The sequence below is a fragment of the Geotrypetes seraphini genome, chromosome 1 (genome assembly GCF_902459505.1).
Source record: "Geotrypetes seraphini chromosome 1, aGeoSer1.1, whole genome shotgun sequence".
NCBI classification, from domain to species: domain Eukaryota; kingdom Metazoa; phylum Chordata; class Amphibia; order Gymnophiona; family Dermophiidae; genus Geotrypetes; species Geotrypetes seraphini.
The window spans coordinates 211,841,799-211,865,446 of record NC_047084.1 but is presented as its reverse complement, the minus strand read 5'-3'; the positions used below and the strand labels follow the sequence as shown (position 1 = coordinate 211,865,446).

General features: G+C 44.1%; 1 protein-coding gene across 1 annotated transcript in view; it reads right to left on the bottom strand.

Annotated features, from left to right (window-relative positions):
- Positions 1–23,442, bottom strand: part of CHIC2 (cysteine rich hydrophobic domain 2) — a 72,442-nt gene extending 49,000 nt beyond the window's left edge. Inside the window, exons 1-2 of the mRNA XM_033945507.1 lie at positions 23,042–23,442; positions 10,578–10,632 (exon numbers count right to left, since the gene is read on the bottom strand). Of these exons, the coding sequence (XP_033801398.1) occupies positions 10,578–10,632; positions 23,042–23,160 (174 nt within the window). The 5' untranslated portion in view covers positions 23,161–23,442. The remainder of the gene's footprint in view (positions 1–10,577; positions 10,633–23,041) is intronic.
- Between the last annotated feature and the right edge of the window lie 206 nt (positions 23,443–23,648).

Sequence of the window (23,648 nt, the reverse complement as noted above, 5' to 3'; positions counted from 1 at the left end):
TTTGAAGACAGTTGGACGGCAGGAATGCTCTCATGAGGACTGTGTCCAGCACCGCTCCAATGAATTGAAGTCTCTGAGAGGGGATAAGATGAGATTTGGGTAGATTGATCTCGAACCCCAGAAGTTGTAGAAACAGGATGGTTTGGTTGGTGGCCAGGAGTACTGTTTGAGATGAATTGGCCTTGATTAACCAATCGTCCAAATAAGGAAACACCTGAAGGTGGTGAGAACGTAGAAAGGCAGCCACCACAATCAGACATTTGGTGAACACTCTCGGAGAGGAGGCAAGACCGAAGGGCAGCACCTTGTATTGGTAATGACAATGATTGATCATGAAGCGGAGGTACTGTCTGGAGGCCAGATTGACGGGTACATGAGTGTATGCCTCTTTGAGATCGAGGGAGCATAGCCAGTCGTCTTGATGGAGAAGAGGATAAAGAGTTACCAGAGAAAGCATCTTGAATTTCTCCTTGACCAAGCATTTGTTGAGATCGCGAAGATCTAGGATGGGTCTGAGATCCCCTGTTTTTTTGGGGACCAGAAAATAACGGGAGTAGAATCCCTGCCCCTTCTGATCTAGAGGAACTTCCTCTATGGCGTTCAGGAGGAGGAGGGATTGAACCTCCTGAAGAAGGAGAGAAGACTGAGAGGTGTTCAAAGCAGACTCTCTTGGCAGACTTTGAGCAGGACGTGTCTGAAAGTTGAGAGAGTAGCCGTGGCGGATGATGTTGAGGACCCACTGATCCGATGTGATGTTCTCCCAACGGCTGATGTAACACGAAAGACGTCCTCCTATGGGTCGAGGGAGAAGAGCAGATGGTGGAATACTGGCTATGCTTTGGAGAACCACGTCAAAAGGTTTGAGTAGACTTTTGTGGTGGAGGAGGTTTCACCTGTTGCTGCTGGGCTGGCCTAGGTGGTTGTCGCTGTTGCTGGCGCTGACGTCTAGGCTGTTGAGTAGCCGGTGGCAAGGGACGGGCAGCATAGCGGCGCTGGTAGGCGGATTGTTGGCGAAAAGGCCGAGCAGGTGGAGTCTTTTTCTTAGTCTTCAGGAGAGTGTCCCACCGAGTCTCATGGGCAGACAGCTTTTGTGTAGTGGAATCCATGGACTCTCCGAAGAGCTCATCACCTAAGCAGGGAGCATTCGCTAGGCGGTCTTGATGATTTACATCGAGCTCTGAGACTCTGAGCCATGCCAACCGACGCATGGCAACAGACATAGCCGTGGCCCTAGAAGTCAATTCAAAAGTGTCATAAATTGACCGAACTAGGAACTTACGCAACTGGAGAAGAGAGGAAGAGCAGGCATGAAAAGCAGATTTCTTGCGGTCAGGGAGGTACTTTTCAAAAGCAGCCATGTGTTGAATGAGGTGCTTTAAATAAAATGAAAAATGGAAAGCATAGTTTCCTGACCTATTGGCTAACATGGCATTTTGATATAAACGTTTGCCAAATTTGTCCATTGACTTTCCTTCTCTGCCAGGAGGGACTGAGGCATACACACTAGCTCCCGCTGATTTCTTTAGTGTGGATTCCACCAAAAGAGACTCATGCGGGAGCTGAGGTTTGTCAAAACCAGGAATGAGTATAACCCTGTATAAGGAGTCCAGTTTACGAGGAGCTCCTGGTACAGTCAGGGGAGTCTCTAGATTTTTATAAAACGTCTCTCGTAAGATGTCATGGAGAGGAAGTTTGAGAAATTCCCTTGGAGGCTGGTCAAAGTCCAGAGCATCAAGGAATGCTTTGGATTTCTTAGACTCAGCCTCCAAGGGAATAGAAAGAGATTCACACATCTCTTTTAAGAAAGAGGTAAAGGATGTGGAATCTTGTTTAGAAGAGGGATCTACAATAAGGTGATCCTCTTCGTCAGAGGAACACTCGCCCTCAGACAGAAAAGGGTCTTCAGAGTCACCCCACAAATCAGGATCCCTAATATGAGAGCCACGGTCTCGAGATTCCGGAGTGGAGGGTTCCTGGTGTCGGGTTTTGCGCGCCGACTTACCCGACCTCATAGATACGGTACCGGGAGATGTGACATGTTGCATCGGCATCGAAGTCTGCACCGCCTGGTGCTGAGCTCTCGGTTCCGGAGCTAAAATTGGCATCGAAGTCGATGAAGCAGTGTGGACCGGTACCAACAAAGTGGATGCTGATAAAAGAGGGCGCTCCACTGTCGGTACCGGTGGCTCAGACCGGACCGGGACTGGAAGGTTCGGTGTCAAAAGTGCAAGAAGGAGTTGTTGTAACTGCTCCTTAAGTTGCACTTGCAGGACAGCAGCAATCCGCTCGTCCAGCGAAGGCACCGGTACCGCTTTTTTCTTCTGCGGTACCTGTGGTGCCGCTCTACGCTCCGAGGATGAGGAACCCGATGTCGAGGGGCTCACCTCGATAGGAGCGGAGCGCTTCCGTGGGCGCCTCGAGGTCGGCAGGACTGGACTCGCTGCTACTGAGACCGGAGGACGCTCCAACGGGGAAGGCTTCTTAGCCGACTTACCTGCAGGGTGCGACGCCGGCGCGGTATCAATGAAGTAGGTGCCGACTGAGATGGGGCCGATGTCGGTGCTGTGGAATCAGACATCTCGGCGCCAAATAATAACCGCTGTTGGATTTGGCGGTTTTTAAGAGTTCTCTTTTTTAAAGTCGCACAGCGGGTGCAGGTAGACGCTCGATGGTCAGGACCAAGACACTGCAGACACCAGTTGTGCGGGTCTGTGAGTGAAATTGGTCGAGCGCACCGCTGGCACTTCTTAAACCCGGGTTGAGGGGGCATGAAGGTAAAAACGGCTTCTGCCAAATCGAAGGCCGAGGCCTCGATGGTGGCAATAGGCCCCGCCCGGGCGAAACCGAAAAAAAAAAATGAAAAGAAAACACAATTAGTTTTTTTTTTTTTTTTAAACAAAGAAAAGAAAAAGAAGGAAACAATATTTCCGACGAAGTTTACGCGAGCGGGAAGGCAAAAAGAACAAAAGTTTTCAACAGCCGTTGAAACATGCATCTTCTTAGCTCCGCGGAAACTAAGAAACTGGGGACCGCGCGTCTCTGTCGGGCGGGAGGGCACTCGCGCGTGCGCGGTGCGGCCTACTAGAACTTTCCAAGTTCTTAGAGTGCAATCACTCTAAAATTGTCCGTACCGGGGCTCCGTCGGTGCCGTCACCCATCAGTCAAGAATATGCTGCCTGCTTGTCCTGGGATAAGACAGGTAGCCAGTGCACTTCACAGAGAAGAGGAGTGACATGGTATTAGTTTTTTTTGGCTTTGTATATTAGTTTGATGGCTGTGTTTTGAATAAGCTGCTAACGATGTATTTCCTTTTGAGTCATCCCGTGATATAAAGAATTGCAATAGTCCAGATGAGAGATGATTAGTGAATGAATTAGGGTTTCGATAGAAGCGGTTTCAAGAACAGAAGTTAAGGAACGGATAAGACGAAGTTTACAGAAGCATTTTTTTGTGATAGAGCTGATTTGGTCGTGGCATGAAAGATCTTTATCTAGGATCACTCCTAGAAGTTTTATTTTTGATTCCATTTTAATAGGACAGGATTCAATGCAAATTTGTCTGTTTAAGGTTTCATTATTTTTGATTGGAAAAAGTAGACCACGGGATTTAGCTATGTTGAGGGATAATCTGTTTGTTCTGAGCCAATCACTGATTTTATCAAGTTTAGTGTTTATTTCCTATATGTCACTGGGGTTTGTGGGGTTGATGGGATGTAGAAGTTGGATGTCGTCTGCATACACAAAAGTAGTGAATCCGATAGATTGGGCTGGGGTCAGTAGAGGGGTCAGGAAAGTATTAAAAAGTAAGGGGGAGAGGGTTGAGCCTTGTGGGACACAGTAGGATTGGGGAGGCCATCTATGAAGTTTTCTTGCAAAAACTAAGCTGAGAAATATGAAAAATATACTTTAAAGTCCACAAGCACTACTCCTCCATCGTTAGGAAGGGTCATGCGCCTGAAAAGAAGGAGCCAAAGGATAAAGCTGAGACATAGCTTTAGAGAGCCAGAAAGAGCTTCTGCGGTATCTCAGTGCTCCATAACCAGACAAAAAAGTTGTGGATGGATGTATGATGGAAAAAAGGAGGACAGTACATTAGAATGGCCCATGACCGAATACTGACGTGGAAGGTGGAGATTCCAATTTGAGCTTTCAGAACACTAGCAATAAAATGATGGACAGAGACATTCTTAAACAGTCTACGGACAGAAGGGTCCTTACCCAAATCTGGACTCTCAGGGTGAGCATGCTGACTCACCCAGCAAGGGCAGCAGGATTCAAAAAAGAAACAGCGTCAGGAGACAAAAGGCATAAAATTTGTATGGCAATTAATGCAGTCGAGCTCTGTCATAGCTTGACAAGAGGGCGCCTAAAAAGGGATCACTGCCACTGGCATAACCAGCTTAGAAGAAACCAATGTGCTCGCCAACTGCATCAAACAAGCTGGGTCCGAAGCATAAAGGCCTGGAGAAAATTCACACCCCATGGCCTCTGCCAGGCCCTCCCAAGGTACCTACACCATGCCAAAAAGGTCCCCTGACTCGAAATGCAGGCATTTTAACACCACACTCCAGAACGGCCTCTGGATGATACTTTTTCTGAAACCACAGACCCTGGCCAACTCCCCAGCCTTGGAAGACCCGGAGGAGGTAAACATAGAAACAGAGTATGACGTCAGAAAAGGGCGTTGGCCTAACAAGTCTGCCAACTCGAAGAACCCTCCCTCTAAGAATTTCCCGGAGCGAACCCACTCCAAGAACCCTTCAACAAAAACCCTCTTTTTAAGCATTTCCCTGGAGCGAACCTACATGTTTATCCCATCGTCTCTTGAAGTCAAGTGCGTTACTGGCCTCAACTACCTGACATGGAAGACTATTCCATCGATCAACCACTCTTTCGGTGAAGAAGTATTTCCTGATGTTACCATAAAATCTCCCACCCTTGAGTTTGAGCAGATGCCCTCTGGTTGCCATGGGACCCGTAAGGAAGATGATATCTTCCTCCACCTCAATACGGCCCGTAAGATATTTGAATGTCTCTATCATGTCACCCCTTTCTCTGCGTTCTTCGAGAGAATATAACTGCAGCCTGCTTAGACGTTCTTCATATGGGAGATCCTTAAGTCCCGAGACATCTTAGTGGCTATACGCTGAACCGACTCCATTTTCTTCACATCCTTTTGATAATGTGGCCTCCAAAACTGCACAGTACTCCAGATGAGGTCTCACCATCGACCTGTACAACGGCATTATGACTTCAAGCTTACGGCTGATAAAACTTCTCCGGATGCAACCCAGCATTTGTCTAGCCTTGGCTGAAGCTTTCTCCACCTGATTGGCAGTTTTAATATCTTCACTAATGATTATACCCAGGTCTCGTTCTGCGATGGTTCTTGTTAAGTTTTCACCATTCAGGGTATATGTTCTGCAGGGGTTATTGCTACCAAGGTGCATCACCTTACAATTTTTGGCATTAAAACTCAGTTGCCAAGTATATAGACCATTGTTCCAGTAAAAGTAGGTCCTGCCTCATAGTGTCTGGCATGGTTGTGCTGTCGGGCTTGGTTGCGCTGCCCACAATGTTGCATAGTTTAGCGTCATCCGCAAATAACGCAATTTTACCTCAAAGTCCCTGAGGTAAATCCCTTACAAAGATATTAAATAGTATCAGACCCAAAACCGAGCCCTGTGGCACTCCACTGGTACTTCTGACATTTCCGAGGGAGTACCATTTACTACCACCCTCTGAAGTCTGCCACTAAGCCAGTCTATGTATCTCCCAGACCCATCGTATTCATCTTGTTTAATAACTACAGTGTGGGACACTATCAAACGACTTACTGAAGTCTAAATACACGATATCCAGGGATTGTCCCCCATTCAGTTGTTTCGTTACCCAGTCAAAGAAGCTTATCAGATTGGTTTGACAAGACCTTCCCTTTGTAAATCCATGCTGGTGGGGATCCCTCAGTCTTTCGTCGTCCAGAAACTTATCCAATCTGTTTTTAATCAACGTTTCCATAGGTTTACACGCTATTGATGCGAGACTCACCAGTCTGTAATTTTCAGCCTCCAACCTGCTTCCCTTTTTGTGAAGTGGAATGACGTTAGCAGTTTTCCAGTCCAAGGGGACTTTTCCCTTGCTTAGGGAAAGATTGAAAAGCGCAGCTAACAGGACATATCTTAATTCCTGAAGTACTATGGGGTGTAGGTTATCCGGCCCCATGACTTTGTTTACTTTTAGCTTCGATAGTTCGTGATAGACATTGCGCTCGGTGAATTCAAAATCTCAGAATGCGAGCACCCTCTTGTCTGTAGCTGCGGTTCGAATCCCGGTGCCTCATGGGTAAAGACCGAGCAGAAGTAGCTGTTGAGTAGTTCGGCTTTATCCGAGTCTGAGTCTAAAAGTTACCGTCAGGTTTCCTTAGGCGCACAATCCCATCTGTGTTCTTTCTTCTGTCACTAACATATTTGAAAAATGATTTATCCCCTTTTTTAATCTGCCTAGCTATATTTTCTTCCATCCGGAGTTTGGCATCCCTGACTGCTGTTTTAACAGTTCTGGATTTTACCAGATAGGTTTCTTTAGCTTCCGGTCGCTGTGATTGTTTGTAGGATAAAAATACTTTTTTTTGCTTTACTAGTTCAGAGATCTCCGTGGAGAACCACTGGGGTCTATTATTTCTCTGTCGTTTACTCACGGTTTTTATGTAGAGTTTGGTTGCTTCTTGCAGGGTGGATTTCAGGGTTGACCATAGTACCTCCACACTGTCCGTCATGCCCTGATTTTGCAATGCCTCATAGACAAAAATCTCCCATGCTCTGGAAGTTAGTTCCCTTAAAATTTAGAACCTTTGTCGATGTATTTGACCTAGTAACTCCATTCCTGAGGTGAAACCACACCATGTTGTGGTCACTGGAGGCCAAAGCATCTCCTACTGAAACTTCTGTGACATTGTTTCCATTAGTGAGTATTAGGTCCAGAATCACCTGATCCCTGGTGGGTTCCAATACCATTCTGTTTGAGGCTTGCTCCCCACATAAGAACATAAGAATTGCCACTGCTGAGTCAGACCAGTGGTCCATCATGCCCAGCAGTCCGCTCACGCGGCAGCCCTCTGGTCTAAGACCAGCACCCTAACTGAGACTAGCCCTACCAGCGCACGTTCTTGTTCAGCAGAAACTTGTCTAACTTTGTCTTGAATCCTTGGAGTGTGTTTTCCCCTATAACAGCCTCTGGAAGAGCGTTTCAGCTTTCTACCACTCTCTGGGTGAAGAACTTCCTTACATTTGTACGGAATCTATCCCATTTCAACTTTAGAGAGTGCCCTCTTGTTCTCCCTACCTTGGAGAGGGTGAACAACCTGTCCTTATCTACTAAGTCTATCCCCTTCAGTACATTGAATGTTTCGATCATGTCCCCTCTCAATCTCCTCTGTTCGAGGGAGAAGAGGCCCAGTTTCTCTAATCTTTCGCTGTATGGCAGCTCCTCCAGCCCCTTAACCATCTTAGTCACTCTTCTCTGGACCCTTTCGAGTAGTACCGTGTCCTTCTTCATGTTCGGCGACCAGTGGTGGACGCAGTACTCCAGGTGAGGGCGTACCATGGCCCAGTACAGCGGCATAATAATCTTCTCTGATCTGTTCGTGATCCCCTTCTTTATCATTCCTAGCATTCTGTTTGCCCTTTTTGCTGCCGCCGTACATTGTGCAAACGGCTTCATCGACTTGTCGATCAGAACTCCCAAGTCCCTTTCCTGGGAGGTCTCTCCAAGTACCGCCCCGGACATCCTGTATTCGTGCATGAGATTTTACAGGCCAGTAGCCTCTTACTGCCGCTGGTCATAGCAGAAAGTTTGTTCCATTCTACATCAGGCATATTGAAGTCCCCCAACAGCACTGTGTCTCCATGCAGAGTGATGGTTTCGATGTCTGCAATTAATTCTTTGTTTATGTTGTCCGGTTGCTTTGGGGGTCTGTAAACAACACCAAGATATAGGCATTTGTCATTGCCCCTGGCAAGATTTACCCAGAGGGATTCTCCCGTATTCTTGACATCCATGATCCTAGTAACTTTGATATCCTCTCTAATGTATAGTGCTACTCTTCCTCCTGTTTTGCCTACTCTGTCCCGATGGAGCAAGTTATATCCTGGTATAGCCATATCTCATCCATGGGACTCTGAGAACCAGGTTTCTGTTATCACCACCACATCTAGGTCGGCATTTCTCATTTCTGTTTCCAGCTCTAGAATTTTATTGCCCAAATTATGTGCATTAACACACATGGCCGTCCAATCTTTATGCTTGTCCGGAGATATTCCCGTTCGAGTTAGTTGTCCCCTTTAGTATTGTTTTTGACGCAAATACTTACCTCAGTATTGTATTTTGGCGCAAGTACTTACCACAGACTCAAAGATGGAGTTATTTACCCTATTAGGATGAGAGTGGGTCCCCTCCCCCAGCTCACCTAGTTTAAAGCCTTCTGGAGTAGGCGAGCCAGACGTCATCCAAAGCTCCCACCCCCAAAGCGCTGCGGCATGCAGTGCACAGTTGCTGATCCGGCGTAATCAATGCACACATTCAACAGATTAGGGCCCTAAGGAGACCATCCCAAACGATTTTTAACAAAATCGAGGGGTTTTGAAACAGAAATAAAACTTTGGAAAAAAACCCCAGATCGATAAAAATCCAAGATGGCAGCCGCCAGCAAATTCGTGCCAAAAATGACAAAAATAAAGAAATTCCGAAAATAAAAAATAGCAGTTTGTGGAGGTGGGAGACTTGAACCCTACCCTTAGAAACTGTGAAAAATTATTTTTACTGCGTGCAACAGACCATCTCAAAGCTCCCATAGGAAATAATGGAGGTGTACTTATAGTCTGTGCAGTGCCTCAGAAACTACTCCAAATGACCAAACTTGAAGATCTTTGGACTGCCAGTCAGACAGACTCAGACTGTAACCTCCACCCCAATGAAACCACTCCACGCGACAGGAGGCAGGAAACGCAGCCTGTGCCCTGAAACCCGAAGGTACTTTTACATAGGATGCATACAGCCTGTGCTTAAAACCCTTGACAAGGTAAGAGGGCAAGAGAATTCCTAGGGGAATGGATCCCGAGTCTAATAAGGCTGGCTCCTTAGGCCCACCGTAGTTTCTCTGTGAAGCAGAAGTCCGGCTCTGCAGGACTGTGTCCTTTCCTCTGACAGAGGACCACCACAAGAAGGTCTCATGGCACTGAAGCCACCAAAAAACAACTTTAAGTGAAAAAAATAAGAAAAAGATGCAGAGTAGACTTCTGCACGGATTGATTGCAGAAACTGAAACTGTAGGGGGCTCTAACGCTCTAAGGTAGGAGGAGCATATGCTCAGAAAAGTGTTTGGATTTCTGCAACTCCCAGATTGCTGAAAGGGATTGAACACATAGCGTAATGAATCCAGAAGGGACATAACAGAAGAGAGCATTAATCTTAAAGTACCTTCTTCAAATAATTTTTACTTAGGCAATAAAAGGAAAAATACTGCTGGATTTATATTTTGTTTGAATATTTATAAATATAATCCACTTGAAGCTTTTAGGTTTAGGCAGAATATAAATCTTAATTAAATTAAAATATGCTAACATAAAAACCCAGAAAATCAGTAAGCGTACGCTTGGTGGCAGCCTCCTTAATTCTAAAAAAACAAAAATTCCAATGATTGCAGAACAAGTGGGAAACAATTAAAAGTTTAAAGAAATATGGGGTCCGTTGGAAGCATATATTAAATAGATTGATTAAATTGGTAAAATCCTTAATTTCTGGAATTTCTTAATTTTCCACACACATCCAGATAGGGAGGGAGGGAATGGGAGAGGGAGAGTGTATGGTAATTTGTTTTAATATTTGTTTAAGTACAAGTGCTGTTAATTGTTGTATCTATATGCAGTTTGTTTGCACTTTTTTAAGTCTTGAAAATGAATAAAGTTTAAAAAAAAAAATCCAATGTTTAATGACAGCATGCCTTACAGTCTACTATTATTAATTATTTCTCTCAACATTTTGAGGCTGTGGTAAAAGCAGATAGTGCAGCTGCTTTTAAGAAAGGTTTGGACAAATTCCTGGAGGAAAAGTCTGTTATTAAGACATGGGGGAAGCATCTGCTTGTCCTGGATCGGTAGCAAGGAATGTTGCTACTCTTTGGGTTTTGGCCAGGTACTAGTGACCTGGATTGGCCACCGTGAGAACAGGCTACTGAGCTTGATGGACCATTGGTCTGACCTATTCTTATGAAAGTACAGGTTTAAAATGTATCTACTAAAGGTGAAGTTTAATAAAGAAGGACTTAGTTGCATGTTGAGAAATAAAAAGACAGTCAGTGGTGCTCTTATTAATCCGTGTAAGTTGGTTATACACCATAGCAAATGTGTACATTACACAATAAAGGAAAACATATTTAATGCGGGTTATTGTTGATATAGGTAACTAGATCTAATTGCATAAAATATAAGCTGTGCAAAATAGCCTATCTTAATGGTAACCCTAGTGGATAATGCACACCCTAAAATCTGTGGCGGATGCTAAGAAAATGTTAGTCACACTCACCTTTCCAGTTAAAGAAGAAGGAAATTCTGCTTCAAATCTGTTGCTAAGTCCAAACCTGAAAAAAGAAAGCATTACCATTGCATAAAATAAATTGCTTTCTACTAAACAGGCAAATAAACTCTTCAATAAAGTTTAAGTCAGTGACATCCAATGTATAGCCTGTGGGCCAAATACAGCCTGACCCTGGGACATGCTCGACCTTTTCTGGTTAAAAAAAAAGTATTCTTTTTTTCTTCATTCAAGCAGCTAATACATACATAGATTTCTGATCATGAAATCTATTGTTGAAAAAACAATGCCTCTGGTTTAGATGCACAAAGCTGGTAATATTAAATAAAAATTTTATTAGAAAAACACTTTCACAAGAAAATGCACAATGTCTAGTGGATGAAAAACACTTTCACAAGAAAATGCACAATGTCTAGTGGATGAAGACAGCACAGCTCAGGCTTGGATTTAGTTATAAAATGCAATTGAAAAACAGGAGGAAAAAGGCTCAGACTGGGGCCCTCCCACCGCCACAAGAGGTGGTTAAAGGTGGTTAGGCATTAACCTCAATGTCAAAAAACCTCCATTTCAGTGCAAGGAATAAAAGCCTTATGCAGTGCTGTTTTGTGCTTAAAAGATAGAAGGAAAAAAACTTTCAACTTATCTTCTTTCTGACTGATCGGTACACCCATGACAGGTGTAGATTGTATCTTGCTGTTCACTTTTCCAATACATCTTTATTCTTGCTTGGAACATTTTATACTAAAAAACACTTTCAATAACACTTGAATAAACTTTACTAGATTTAGTCAAAATTGCAGCTGAAAACTTAACTGTTATTTTGTTTAAAATTCAACCAAAGATCATCAGTTAAAAATAAACCTGTTATAGTTTAATAGTTTATTGACAAAAGATTAGGTTCTTACCTTTGCTAATTTTCTTTCTTGTAAATCCACACTTTATTTAGGGACCAGTGGGTTATTTCCATCTACCTGCCAGAACATTGTAGGAACAATCAAACTTTAGAGACTTAAAACCCTCTCCCCTCTTACCGCATCACTGTCTCTGTGAACCTCAGTTAATCTTAAAGTAGCCAGGAATATCTGTAGAGGATAATAACAAGAGAGAAGGGAACGGGGAAACTCCTCAGCAAGTCAGTCAATTCTGCTCATATCAATAAATGCAAAAAGGCAACAATGAAAAATGAGAGAACAGGTCATTGAACATTAGAAATCTGAATTACAAAATAGTGCTATAAGGAGACACAGCCTGCAGTATCAAAAAGGGGGCACCTGAACTAGGGACCCCTCTAAACAAAGTGCTAAACTCAATCTGATGGAACTCTTATAAAGGCCGGTCAGAAAACAGAAATCCAGCTTACCGGTACATTTAATAAAGGCAGACAATTGGCAAATCAGCAAGGCATAAGGTGGGTTCCTGGAATAAAGTGTGGATTTACAAGAAAGAAAATTAGCAAAGATAAGAACCTAATTTTTTGTTCTTGTACAATCCCACTTTATTCCAGGACCAGTGGGACATAACAGAGCAGTCCCAAAAATTCAGGGTGCGACTGATGAGCCAGCTGCCAAAACAGAGGCACCAAAATCAGCATCCTTCTTGGCCGCCACATTAAACTTGGTGAATGTATGCAAGGAGGACCAGGTAGCAGCCCTGCAAATCTCATCCAGAGAAACAGCCGACGACTCTGCCTAAGATGATGACATATCTCTGGAAGAATGAGCCCACACTGGGGCTTCTTTCCAGCTGCCACATAAGCCATGGAAATGGCCATGCGGATCCACTTAGAAATGGTGGCCTTAAAAGCTGGCATACTCTTGCGGGCAGCATCTGCCAGAACAAACAGATGGTCAGAGTCGCGAAACTCATACCGCACCGTAACAAGATCCTGCACACGTCCAAGGACCGCAACACCCATTCCTGCTCCATTGAACCAGAGGAAGCAAAATCAGGAAGTCGGACTTCCTGATTTACATGGAAAGTAGAAGCCACTTTGGGAAGAAAAGGAACAGTATACAAGTTAAGATTCCAAGTCAGACAGGGAAGGTGATACGGAGGCCTAAATTGCAGAGCGCCCCATAGAAAACGAGCCACGTCTGGATGGGCTGCCAAGGAGCTCTTCAGAGGAGGGAGCCCATACAAGAAAAAACAGCAATCTGCACCTGGTCCTTCTTTAAGCCATCCTGCAGAAACTCTATAAGAACATAAGAATTGCTGCTGCTGGGTCAGACCAGTGGTCTATCGTACCTAGGAGTCTGCTCACGCGGCAGCCCTTTGGTCAAAGACCAGTACTCTAAATGAGTCCAGCCTCACCTGCGTACGTTCCGGTTTAGCAGGAACTTTGTCTTGAATCCCTGGATGGTGTTTTCCCCTATAACAGATTCTGGAAGAACGTTCCAGTTTTCTACCACTCTCTGGGTGAAGAAGAACTTCCTTATACGTTTGTACAGACTCTATCCCCTTTTAACTTTAGAGAGTGCCCTCTCGTTCTCCCTACCTTGGAGAGGATGAACAACCTGTCTTTATCTACTAAGTCTATTCCCTTCAGTATTTTGAATGTTTCGATCATATCCCCTCTGTCTCCTCTTTTCTAGTGAGAAGAGGCCTAGTTTCTCCAATCTCTCACTGTACGGCAACTCCTTCAGCCTCCAGGACCGAAAGGACTGACAGAACAGACGGGTCCACCTGCTGCAAGCTGCACCAGGCCTGAAAACATCTCCCAAGCCTTCACATAGGCAGCCACTGTGGATTTCCTTTTGCTGTGTAGCAATGTGGCTATTACAGCTGAAGAATAGGCCAGGCTAGACAAGGCCGTGCGCTCAAGACCAAAGCGGTCCGGTTCCTGCATCGCAATTGGACCCTGCGTTAAGAGGTGAGAATGACAAGTTAGCCATAGCCCTCGATCCTGCTGGAGCCAGACCAGGTCAGCATACCACGGACGCCTTGGCCAATCAAGGGTGACCAGGCACACCAGACTTCTGTGGGCCGCTATCCTTCTCAACAGATGCCCTATCAGGGGCCATGGAGGGAAGACATAGGAGACCTTCCCGTGGCTGAACCAGAGCATCCAGGCCTGCACTGCCTGTCTCTCGACGGCGACTGAAGAACCAATCTGCTTTCCTTTTGGCTGCAGTCGCCATGAAATTGAACGTGGGACACCCCCCCACTGATCTACTATGCACTCGAATGCTCTTTGAGACAGAAATCACTCTCCTGGGTTCAAAGTCTAATGACTGAGAAAATCCACTTGAACGTTGTCCACTCCTGTCACGTGCACCGCTGACAGTGCCACAAGGTGTCATCTACCCACTAGAAGAGAAGCTGAGCCTCCACATGCCCTTCATGCTCCCCTGCTGATTGACATAAGCCACCGCCGTGGCATTGTCTGAGAAGACAGATGGCTCGATGACGGAGACAACTCTCGAAGTGGAGAAGAGCCAACAGTAACCAATACACTAATATGTCAAGAGGTCGGTTCCAAGTCATTGGTTGAGCAATGGAAAGTGCCTGCATATAATGTATACAGTGCTGTGTACATCTTAGTAGCACTATAGAAATTAGTAGTAGTAGCCCTTCCCAATTTTCTCAAGTTTCAAGTTTATTAGGTTTTTATATACCGCCTATCAAGGTTATCTAAGCGGTTTTTACAATCAGGTACTCAAGCGTTTTCCCTATCTGTCTCGGCGGGCTCACAATCTATCTAACGTACCTTAAAGATTCAATAGATTAATGGCCACTAGTGCCTGGCCAAAACCCAAAGAGTAGCATATTCCATGCTACCGATCCAGGGCAAGCAGTGGCTTCCCCCATGTCTCTCTCAATAACAGACTATGGACTTTTCCTCCAGGAAATTGCCCAAACCTTTCTTAAAACCAGCTATGCTATCCGCTCTTACCACAATCTCTGGCAACATGTTCCATAGTTTAACTATTATCTGAATGAAAAAAATTTCCTCCTATTGGTTTTAAAAATATTTCTTTGTAACTTCATCAAGTGTCCCCCTAGCCTTTGTAATTTTTGACGGAGTGAAAAATCAATCCACTTGCACCCATTCTACTCCACTCAGGATTTTGTAGACTTCCATCATATCTCCCCTCAGCTGTCTTTTTTCCAAGCCGAAGAGCCCTAACTTTTTTAGTCTTTCCTCATACGAGAGATATTCCATCCCCTTTACCATCTTGGTCGCTCTTCTCTCAACCTTTTCTAGCGCCACTATATCTTTCTTGAAATAAGGAGACCAAAATTGAATGCAATACTCCAGATGAGGTCGCACCATAGAGTGATATAGGGGCATAATAACATTCTTAGTCTTGTCAACCATCCCTTTTTAAATAATTCCTAGCATCCCATTTGCATTTTTGGATGCCGATGCACATTGGGCAGAAGGTTTCATTGTATTGTCTACGATGACACCCAGATCCTTTTCTTGGGCACCAACCTCCCAAGGTGGAAACTAGCATCCGGTAACTGCGATTCGGGTTATTCTTCCCATAAGAACATAAGAACTGCCATCTCCGGATCAGACCTTCAGTCCATCAAGTCTGGCGATCCGCACACGCGGAGGCCCAACCAGGTGTACACCTAGCGTAATTTTAGTCACCCATATCCCTCTTTGCCTCTCGTAAAGAGATGTGCATCTAATTTGCTTTTAAATCCTAGAATGATGGATTCCGCAATAACCTCCTCTGGGAGAGCATTCCAGGTGTCCACCACTAGTTGCGTGAAGCAGAACTTCCTGATATTTGTCCTGGACTTGTCCCCCCTTAGCTTCAGTCCATGTCCTCTTGTCCGTGTCACATTGGACATTGTAAATAATTTTTTTTCTGCTCTATTTTGTCAATTCCTTTCAGTATTTTGAAAGTCTCGATCATATCCCCTCGCAGTCTCCATTTCGCAAGGGAGAACAATCCCAGCCTCTTAAGTCGTTCCTCGTATTCCAAGTTCTCCATACCTTTTATTAGCTTCGTTGCTCGTCTCTGCACCCTCTCCAGCAGTTTTATATCCTTCTTTAGGTTGGGAGACCAATGTTGGACACAGTATTCCAAGTGTGGTCTGACCATTGCTCTATAAAGCGGCATTATAACTTTCTCCGATCTACTCGTGATTCCTTTGTTTATCATGCCTAACATTCTATTTGCTTTCTTTGCCGCTGCCACGCATTGTGCCGATGGTTTCAGGGTCCTATCTATCTGTACACCTATGTCCTTTTCTTGTTCGCTCTTACCCAGAGTTGCACCTGACATTCTATACTCGTGTTCCTTGTTCTTTTTGCCTAAATGCATTACTTTGTACTTTTCCACATTAAACTTCATCTGCCATTTATCTGCCCATTTCTCTAACTGACACAAGTCACTCTGGAGTTCCTCGCTATACTTCTGCGATCTGATTGCCCGGCATAGCTTTGTGTCGTCTGCAAACTTGATGATCTCACTGGATGTTCCTTCTTCTAGGTCACTGATGAAAATATTAAATAAGATGGGCCCAAGTACCGAGCCCTGGAGCACACCGTTAGTCACTTTCTCCCAGTCTGAGAACTTCCCATTTATGCCCACTCTCTGCTTTCTGTTCTCCAGCCATTTGCCTATCCATCTTAATATATCTCCCTCTATTTCATGGCTTTGTAGTTTCCTGAGAAGTCTTTCATGTGGAACCTTGTCGAACGCTTTCTGGAAGTCCAAGTATATTATGTCCACCGATTCTCCACTATCAATTTGTTTGTTCACGTTCTCAAAAAATTGAAGTAAATTTGTCAAACATGATTTCCCTTTCCTGAAGCCATGTTGACTGGCTCTCATCAGGTCGTGTGTGTCCAAGTGCTATCTTTAATCAGTGCTATCTTTAATCAGTGCTTCAACCATCTTTCCAGGGACAGACGTAAGACTTTGCATTTGTCCACATTAACCCCCTCTCTTACAAAGGTGCGCTAAGCATTTTTAGTGTGCACTAAATGCTAACGCGTCCCTAGACTAATATGCACGCGTTAGCGTTTAACACATGGTTAGTTCACACTAATATTTAGCGCACATGTGTTTTAACATCTTTGAACAGTTTATGGCTTGTTTCTTTATAATCTGCTTTTTTCAAGGTGAAGTACAACAGCACACACATAATAGTACTTCACAGACATTTCAGACATCTTACAAAAATCCCCAATATGCATCATATTCAGCATAAAATCAAAATAAAATACCAGTCTGACAATAATAGCAATACCAATCACTTTTCCTATACCAAGAATCAATCTCAAGCAACCTAATACAACTCAGATTTTCACAGACCAATCTCTCATACTGTGTATTTCATACAACAAAGCAGATGTCATTCAAACAGTTTCTTAAAGTCATCCAAATTTTTTTGAGTTTAATGTAAGACGGGAGTCTATTCCACTCTTCTGGACCACAGCATGAAAATGCCCCCACTCTCACAGCCTGCAGGCTCAGCTCTTTTCTTGACGGAATCACCAGGTCATGTGTTGCCGAGCGCAGCTTTTGCAACCTGATGTAAGGAAATACACTATCCATCAGATATTGCGGGGCACACCCTTGTATACTCAGGTAAACCAGTAGTAATAGTTTATACTTAATTGTGAACTCAATTTCCAGCTAAAAAAGCTTAATATAGTATCAGTTCCATGTTCATTTTTCTGGAGCCGGAATAACACCCTGATAACAGAATTTTGTGCTATCTGTAATGATTTCACCACCACCCCCCGGAACACCTAACAGAACCACATTACAGTAATCAAATACAGACACTAGCGCCTGCACTCGACCCCTGCTTAACAGTAGGTGAGACCACTTCAGGGATGATCCTGAGATTCAAAGAAAACTATGCAGGCTGGCTAACAGGTAACCACTGGGATTGGCCTGTCAGCTACAGTGTTCTCAAAGCAGGCAGAACTGAAAAGAAGGAAAATACATCAAATAAAATAATAAATTGTGGAGAGCAGAATAAATACTCCTGCAGGCACGTGTTCAGAAGGGAAGAACTGCAGATGGAGCTAAGGAGCCCAGTGAAGTACAGTCGAGGCAAAAGGAAAAATCCAGCGTGGATTCCTTTTGCAGACGGCACACGGCCAAGGGGACACTACCCATCTGTCTAGAACACGGGTGCCCACACTTTTTGGACTTGTGAGCTACTTTTACAATGACCAAGTCAAAATGATCTACCAACAGTAAAAACACTGAACATATACCCCCTCTTTTACTACAGTGCACTAGCCAATTTAGTGTGTGCTAAGTGCTAATGCGCCCATTATATTCTATGGACGCATTAGCATTTAGCACATGTTAAATCAGCTAGCGCGCCTTAGTAAATGACCACCCATATTTATTTATTATATATACTGTCCTCCAGACCACATTACGTTCCCCATCCAATCTCTCTGTTCCTGCAGGAGTCCAACTTTTCTTCCTCTCTCCTCCAACCCTATTGGCAACATGTCTCCCTCCTCTGTTATGATCGTGCATCTCTCTGTTCTTCCTCAGGGTCTCTCCCCCTCTGTCTGCACCTTCCATAATCCAACATCTGCCCCCTTTCTTCAGCCTCCCCTTCTCTCTATCTTATTTTGAGTGCTCCCACCTTTGGTCCAGGTCTTTGTCTCTCTCACTCTGTCTTCCTCCCCAGGGCCTGGCATCTCTCTTTCCTCGGTTCAGGGTGTTTCTCCTCTCTAACCTCTCTAGTAGTCCAGGATCTGCCCTGTCTTCCCTCTTCCTTTAGGTTCAAGGCTGCTTTCCCCCTCCCCACCTTAAGGTCCTTTAGTCTCCCCCCGTCCCCGATCCAGCATCTCTAAGGCCACCCCCATCCCACCGGGGCCCTCGCGATGGGTACAGCCTTACCTCTGCTGCTTCCCGCACACAGTGACTGTCAGGACCTCAGACCTCTTGATTGCAACTGTCCTCGTCTCCATTTTTCCGTCTGGGCCTAACTACCACAGTTGAAAGTTAATTACGGCAGCCTGCAGAGCAAACGTAGCAAGCTGCCGTCGGCCTCTGTAGCACGTTCTCTCTGCCGCAGACCCGCACCTTCTCTAACATCAGGAGCGGGACCGCGGCAGAGTGAAAGTGCTACAGAGGCCAAAGGCAGCCTGCTACATTTGCTCTGCAGGCTGCCGTAATTAACTTTCAACTGTGGTAGGTCCAGAGGGAAGAATAGAGGACGCTGAGGGGGAAGCGTGTCATCTGAGCAAGATAGCCGGGCGCTCACCTAAATTAGGTGGGTAGAGCGCCCGGCTAAAAGATGCTAAAGATGCTAGGGAGAACACTGGCTCAGCAATCTACCAGCATTGACTTTGCCATCGACCGGTAGAAGGCGATAAACATTTTGGGCACCCCTGGTCTAGAATATCTCACCTATTGCACTGGAAAGAAATTTAATGCCTACTTGACGCCTCATTGCTCCTGACCTGTATTTCAATTCGAGTCATAACTGTACCAGTAGTCATGGCACATGATATGAACATAGGATTTGCATTAAGAGGCTTTGCAGCCAATTGGAAGCAAAGATATAATTACTCAAAGAAATGATATTTCTTTAAACAAATTTTGACTGGTTTTTGGATGCAAATATCTCAACTACATATCGTCTTTATTTTATTATATCAGTTGAAAGAGCACCTTTTTTTGCTTCAAAAGCCATACTATTTCATATTTGACCCAGTCTTGCTTTGGACAATAGTTAGGTTTCAAATGCATGCATTATTCACATGTATATACATGCAGTGGGAAAAAAGGGCATCTGGCATCCTATTGTATAACATGCAAATGAGCTAGAAGTACAAAATTGCATAGTGCAGCTAAGCTTGTTGGGATTGCCATGCTAACTCAGATTAAGACTTCCACTGCTTATACATACTCTTGTAAATGGCCCATCAAAATGGACCCTAAAACTGATAATCCGCCTTCATTTATTGTCAACTTGTCAACCTGCACTCCGGCCAATATGTTGCTTGCATGTATATTGGTGGATTGGAAATATCTCTGAAATCTCCTCAGAACACAAAGATGCCTTAATTAACTTTTTTGCATTCACAAGGCTTTGCTCAATTCTTTCACTGGCCCATTAAAAAATATACTGAGTGGGTTTCAGAGGAACAAATTTTTATGGTTCTTGAAGTTCCAATGACAGCCTCAACAGGAGAGCAATACAGTTCTTCAAGAAATGTGTTGTCCAATACTGACAACAAATTAAAGGCATTGTATTCAGGCTAGCTGCATGATGAGCAGGATTTGAAATGATTGTGAAGCATTGTCTTTGAAACTTTTACTCTTTCCTCACCATACTGTTCTTTGATCACAATTTTTCATCCTAATAAAAAATTACAGCTATTAGAAACCCACAAATTTCCAATTCAAAGTTTCTCTCATTATTCCAGTGCCTGTCTACATCTAACATATTTTAACATTAATCCCCCCTTCTACAATGTAGTGCTAGCGGTTGCCGCTGCGGTAACTATCCCAAAGCCCATATGGATTTAAAGGGTGTTGAGGCTTTTGCAATGCAGCAGCCACTTATGCAGCTCTATAAAAAGAGGGATAAACGCAGGTTGGAACCTTGGTGTACTTTCAGGCCTATTTTAAGCTAATAGGAATAGCAGGTCAGAAATGTGGCTCGATGAGTTTTATAGCCAAAAATTGCTATTTCAAATGGTGCAAAAGCATGATTAAATGATGTACAGTTGTGATATATTACATTAAACATAGGTAATAACTTGAATAAATTATTTTCAAGAATCTTAATAAAGATTTATCTCATAAAAGAAAAGTGCAGTGTGCCTAAAAATTTGTGGGGCAATAACTAGCCATAATCTCTTCCAGTTCCTAAAATCTAAGCACTATTACACTTTCTGTTCAGGAGCTATGTTGTGTCAAATATTTGCCTGTATATTCCATGTCAAACTTTTTCATAAAATTTGTGTTCCCCCAGCAATACACCAATGCATGTACCAATGATCTGAGTGGTATATTTGGATTCAGCACAAAAAGTTGAACTAAAAATATGACCTTTACCTTGGTTGAGCAACTATCCTTTCCACAACCTGAACTGCAAGTTGACTTTTTTCACTATATTGCATGGAACGAGGGCCCCCTAACTTTGGAAGAAGTTGACATCTTGCTCTAAGACTCTGCACATATTCATTGTATATTGTATTGTACTTCCAGTAAAAATTTCATCAACTTCTGAGATGGTCAGCCAAGACCACTTGACATGGAATGGCCCTATTGTTTTTCATCTTCTATACAACACTATTTGTCTTTAAAATGATCTCCCAAATTGAGGTCAGCTCCTTTAATTGAAGCCTTTAATTATGGAGAGCCTTCCAAGTTTAATATTTTCCTCCTTTTAATTTCTTAAGCCAGATGATGTATTGATGTAGTTTGGATTGACTTTCTGATTTGCTTGTAAAATTTAATGCTTGGGTTTATATTTGAAATCTGCATAAATAAATTAAAAAGAAAAAGGAATTTGCTCACTAATCAGAGAAAGCCTGCCAGACACATCTGCACAAAAGTTCAGCGGTAAGGGAGGCTTCACTGGACGCATGTCCAAAGAAAAAAGTACCAGCATGCATACGTGCATGAATCAGAATGTTGCTCTGCACAATTAACCTCACAAAAATTTCTTGCACATGAAATTTTTGGAAGGCTAATATATACACACAACATATCCGCAGAAGTATACAGGCATTTTATTTATTCAATTTACTATATCGTTCTCCCAGGAGAGCTCAGAACGGTTTATGTGAATTTATTCAGGTACTCAAGCAGTTTTCCCTGTCTGTCCTGGTGGGCTCACAATCTATCTGATGCACCTGGGGCATTGGGGGGATTAAATGACTTGCCCAGGGTCACAAGGAGCAGCGTGGGTTTGAACCCTCGAGAGGGTTCAGAGGAGAGCGACACGTCTGATAAAAGGGATGGAAAACCTTTCATACGCTGAGAGATTGGAAAAACTGGGACTTTTTTCCCTGGAGAAGAGAAGACTTAGAGGGGATATGATAGAGACTTACAAGATCATGAAGGGCATAGAGAGAGTAGAGAGGGACAGATTCTTCACACTTTCAAAAAATAAAAGAACAAGAGGGCATTCAGAAAAGTTGAAAGGGGCCAGATTCAGAACGAATGCTAGGAAGTTCTTCTTTACCCAGCGTGTGGTGGACACCTGGAATGCGCTTCCAGAGGGCGTGATAGGGCAGAGTACGGTACTGGGGTTCAAGAGGGAATTGGACAACTTTCTGCTGGAAAAGGGAATAGAGGGGTATAGATAGAGGATTACTGCACAGGTCCTAGACCTGTTGGGCCACCGCGTGAGCGGACTGCTGGGCACGATGGACCTCAGGTCTGACCCAGTAGAGGCATTTCTTATGTTCTTATGTTATGTTCTTAACCCACAACCTCAGGGTGCAGAGGTTGTAGCTTTAACTATTGTGCCACTCTTTTTCTCCAGACATCAAACAGTGAAGCTGTAGTTACCTCAGAGCACAGCTGTTTCTAGAACAGTACCAAATAGCATATTTTACTATTCAGTCAGATACAAATAATAAAAAATATTATTCAGCCAAATATGAATACCAAATACGAATAATGGACATTGAGCTTTAACATAACAATTAATAAAAGAAGCAACATGAAATCAGAGATTAAGTGTTTATTTCAGTAGGATTTAGCACATCAAGGCTTCCAATTATTTATATTTGAATTTAAATCACTATTTAGCTGAATATGAATAAGAAATTCGGGGCAGTATTCAGGACCTAATCAAATATGAATATTTACTACAGATTTAGCTGTTACATCAGTTCTGTCTTTTAAAGCTGAAGGTATACATTAAACTCTCTCCACTAACCCTTCCATGCTGCCATAGACCTGGCAGTGAATCTCATTTTCAGGTACTTCTGTGCATTGCAGAGAAATACAGAAATAGTCCATACTGAACTCTTTGGGATAGAGGGATAAACATTTAACATACTGTGCAGACATGTGTATCATGTAAGTTAACTGTCACCGGGAACCACTTTATGCATTGTGTGGTCAGCAATGTGTGTGCAAAACAATTGCTCATTAACCACATGCTTCTGCCCACAATACCTTTCTGTATGGGCTTCAGAGTTATGAAGAAAATGATTTTACGGTTAAATACTTGTCAATACTCATAACAAATCAACCATTGTACTTTTCATACCCCCGATTCTGATAGTTGCTGCAAGTCCCTGAATCCTGGATTAGCCCATGTTTTAATAGTTTCGAAAAACCCAATTTCTCTCTAGGGGCTGATGCCTAAAGTCATTACAGTATTTGCTTTTAAAGGCAGGCTGGCTGGCTGAGGTGAGACACGGCCAGGTGCTCATCAGGCTCGCTCACTACAGAATCAAAGAGATGGAATTCAGCTACAGGTCCGAAGATCGACCCAAGGTTTTCTTAACTGCTGCAGCCCCCGCCCCCCTCCTGCCCGGTTCTTACACTGTGACGTGCCCGGAGCCGTGCACCACTACCGGGTCCGGCGAGAACTTCAGCAGCTGCTCCTCCACAGCTCGCTCCTCGTCCTCTTCCTCCTCATAGATCTCGTCGAAATCCGCCATCCTCCTCGCCCACCCCACTAGCTCTTTGCTACCCTTCGCGGAAGGAGGCGCAAAGGGCCGAGGCCTGCACTGACCCCGGCCGCCGCTACTGCCTACCTCTCGGTGCCGGGGGGGAACTACAGAGAAAAAGAGGAAAGGAACGAAACAGCTACCGCCACCACTTCGAACATTTTGGGGCAGCTCGTTCCAAAATAGCAGCAGGAAGCTTCCAACTACAACACCGCTACCGCTACATCCCCCCCACCCCTCCCCTTCGCACTACACCGGCGCCGCAACTACGGCAACAGCGCGAGGTCACATGCCCTAGGCCAGTAACGCGAGACCTCACGTGCCAATATGCGCACGCGCAGGACCGGAAAAGACCTTTGCCCCTACAGGTTCTGTTGGTAGGAGGGAGGTTCGGTGATTGTGACCTCATAACCATGAGGAGGCGAGAGTTTTATCTTGCTTTGTTCTGGTGTGTTTTCCAAATTACTAATCCCAGCACC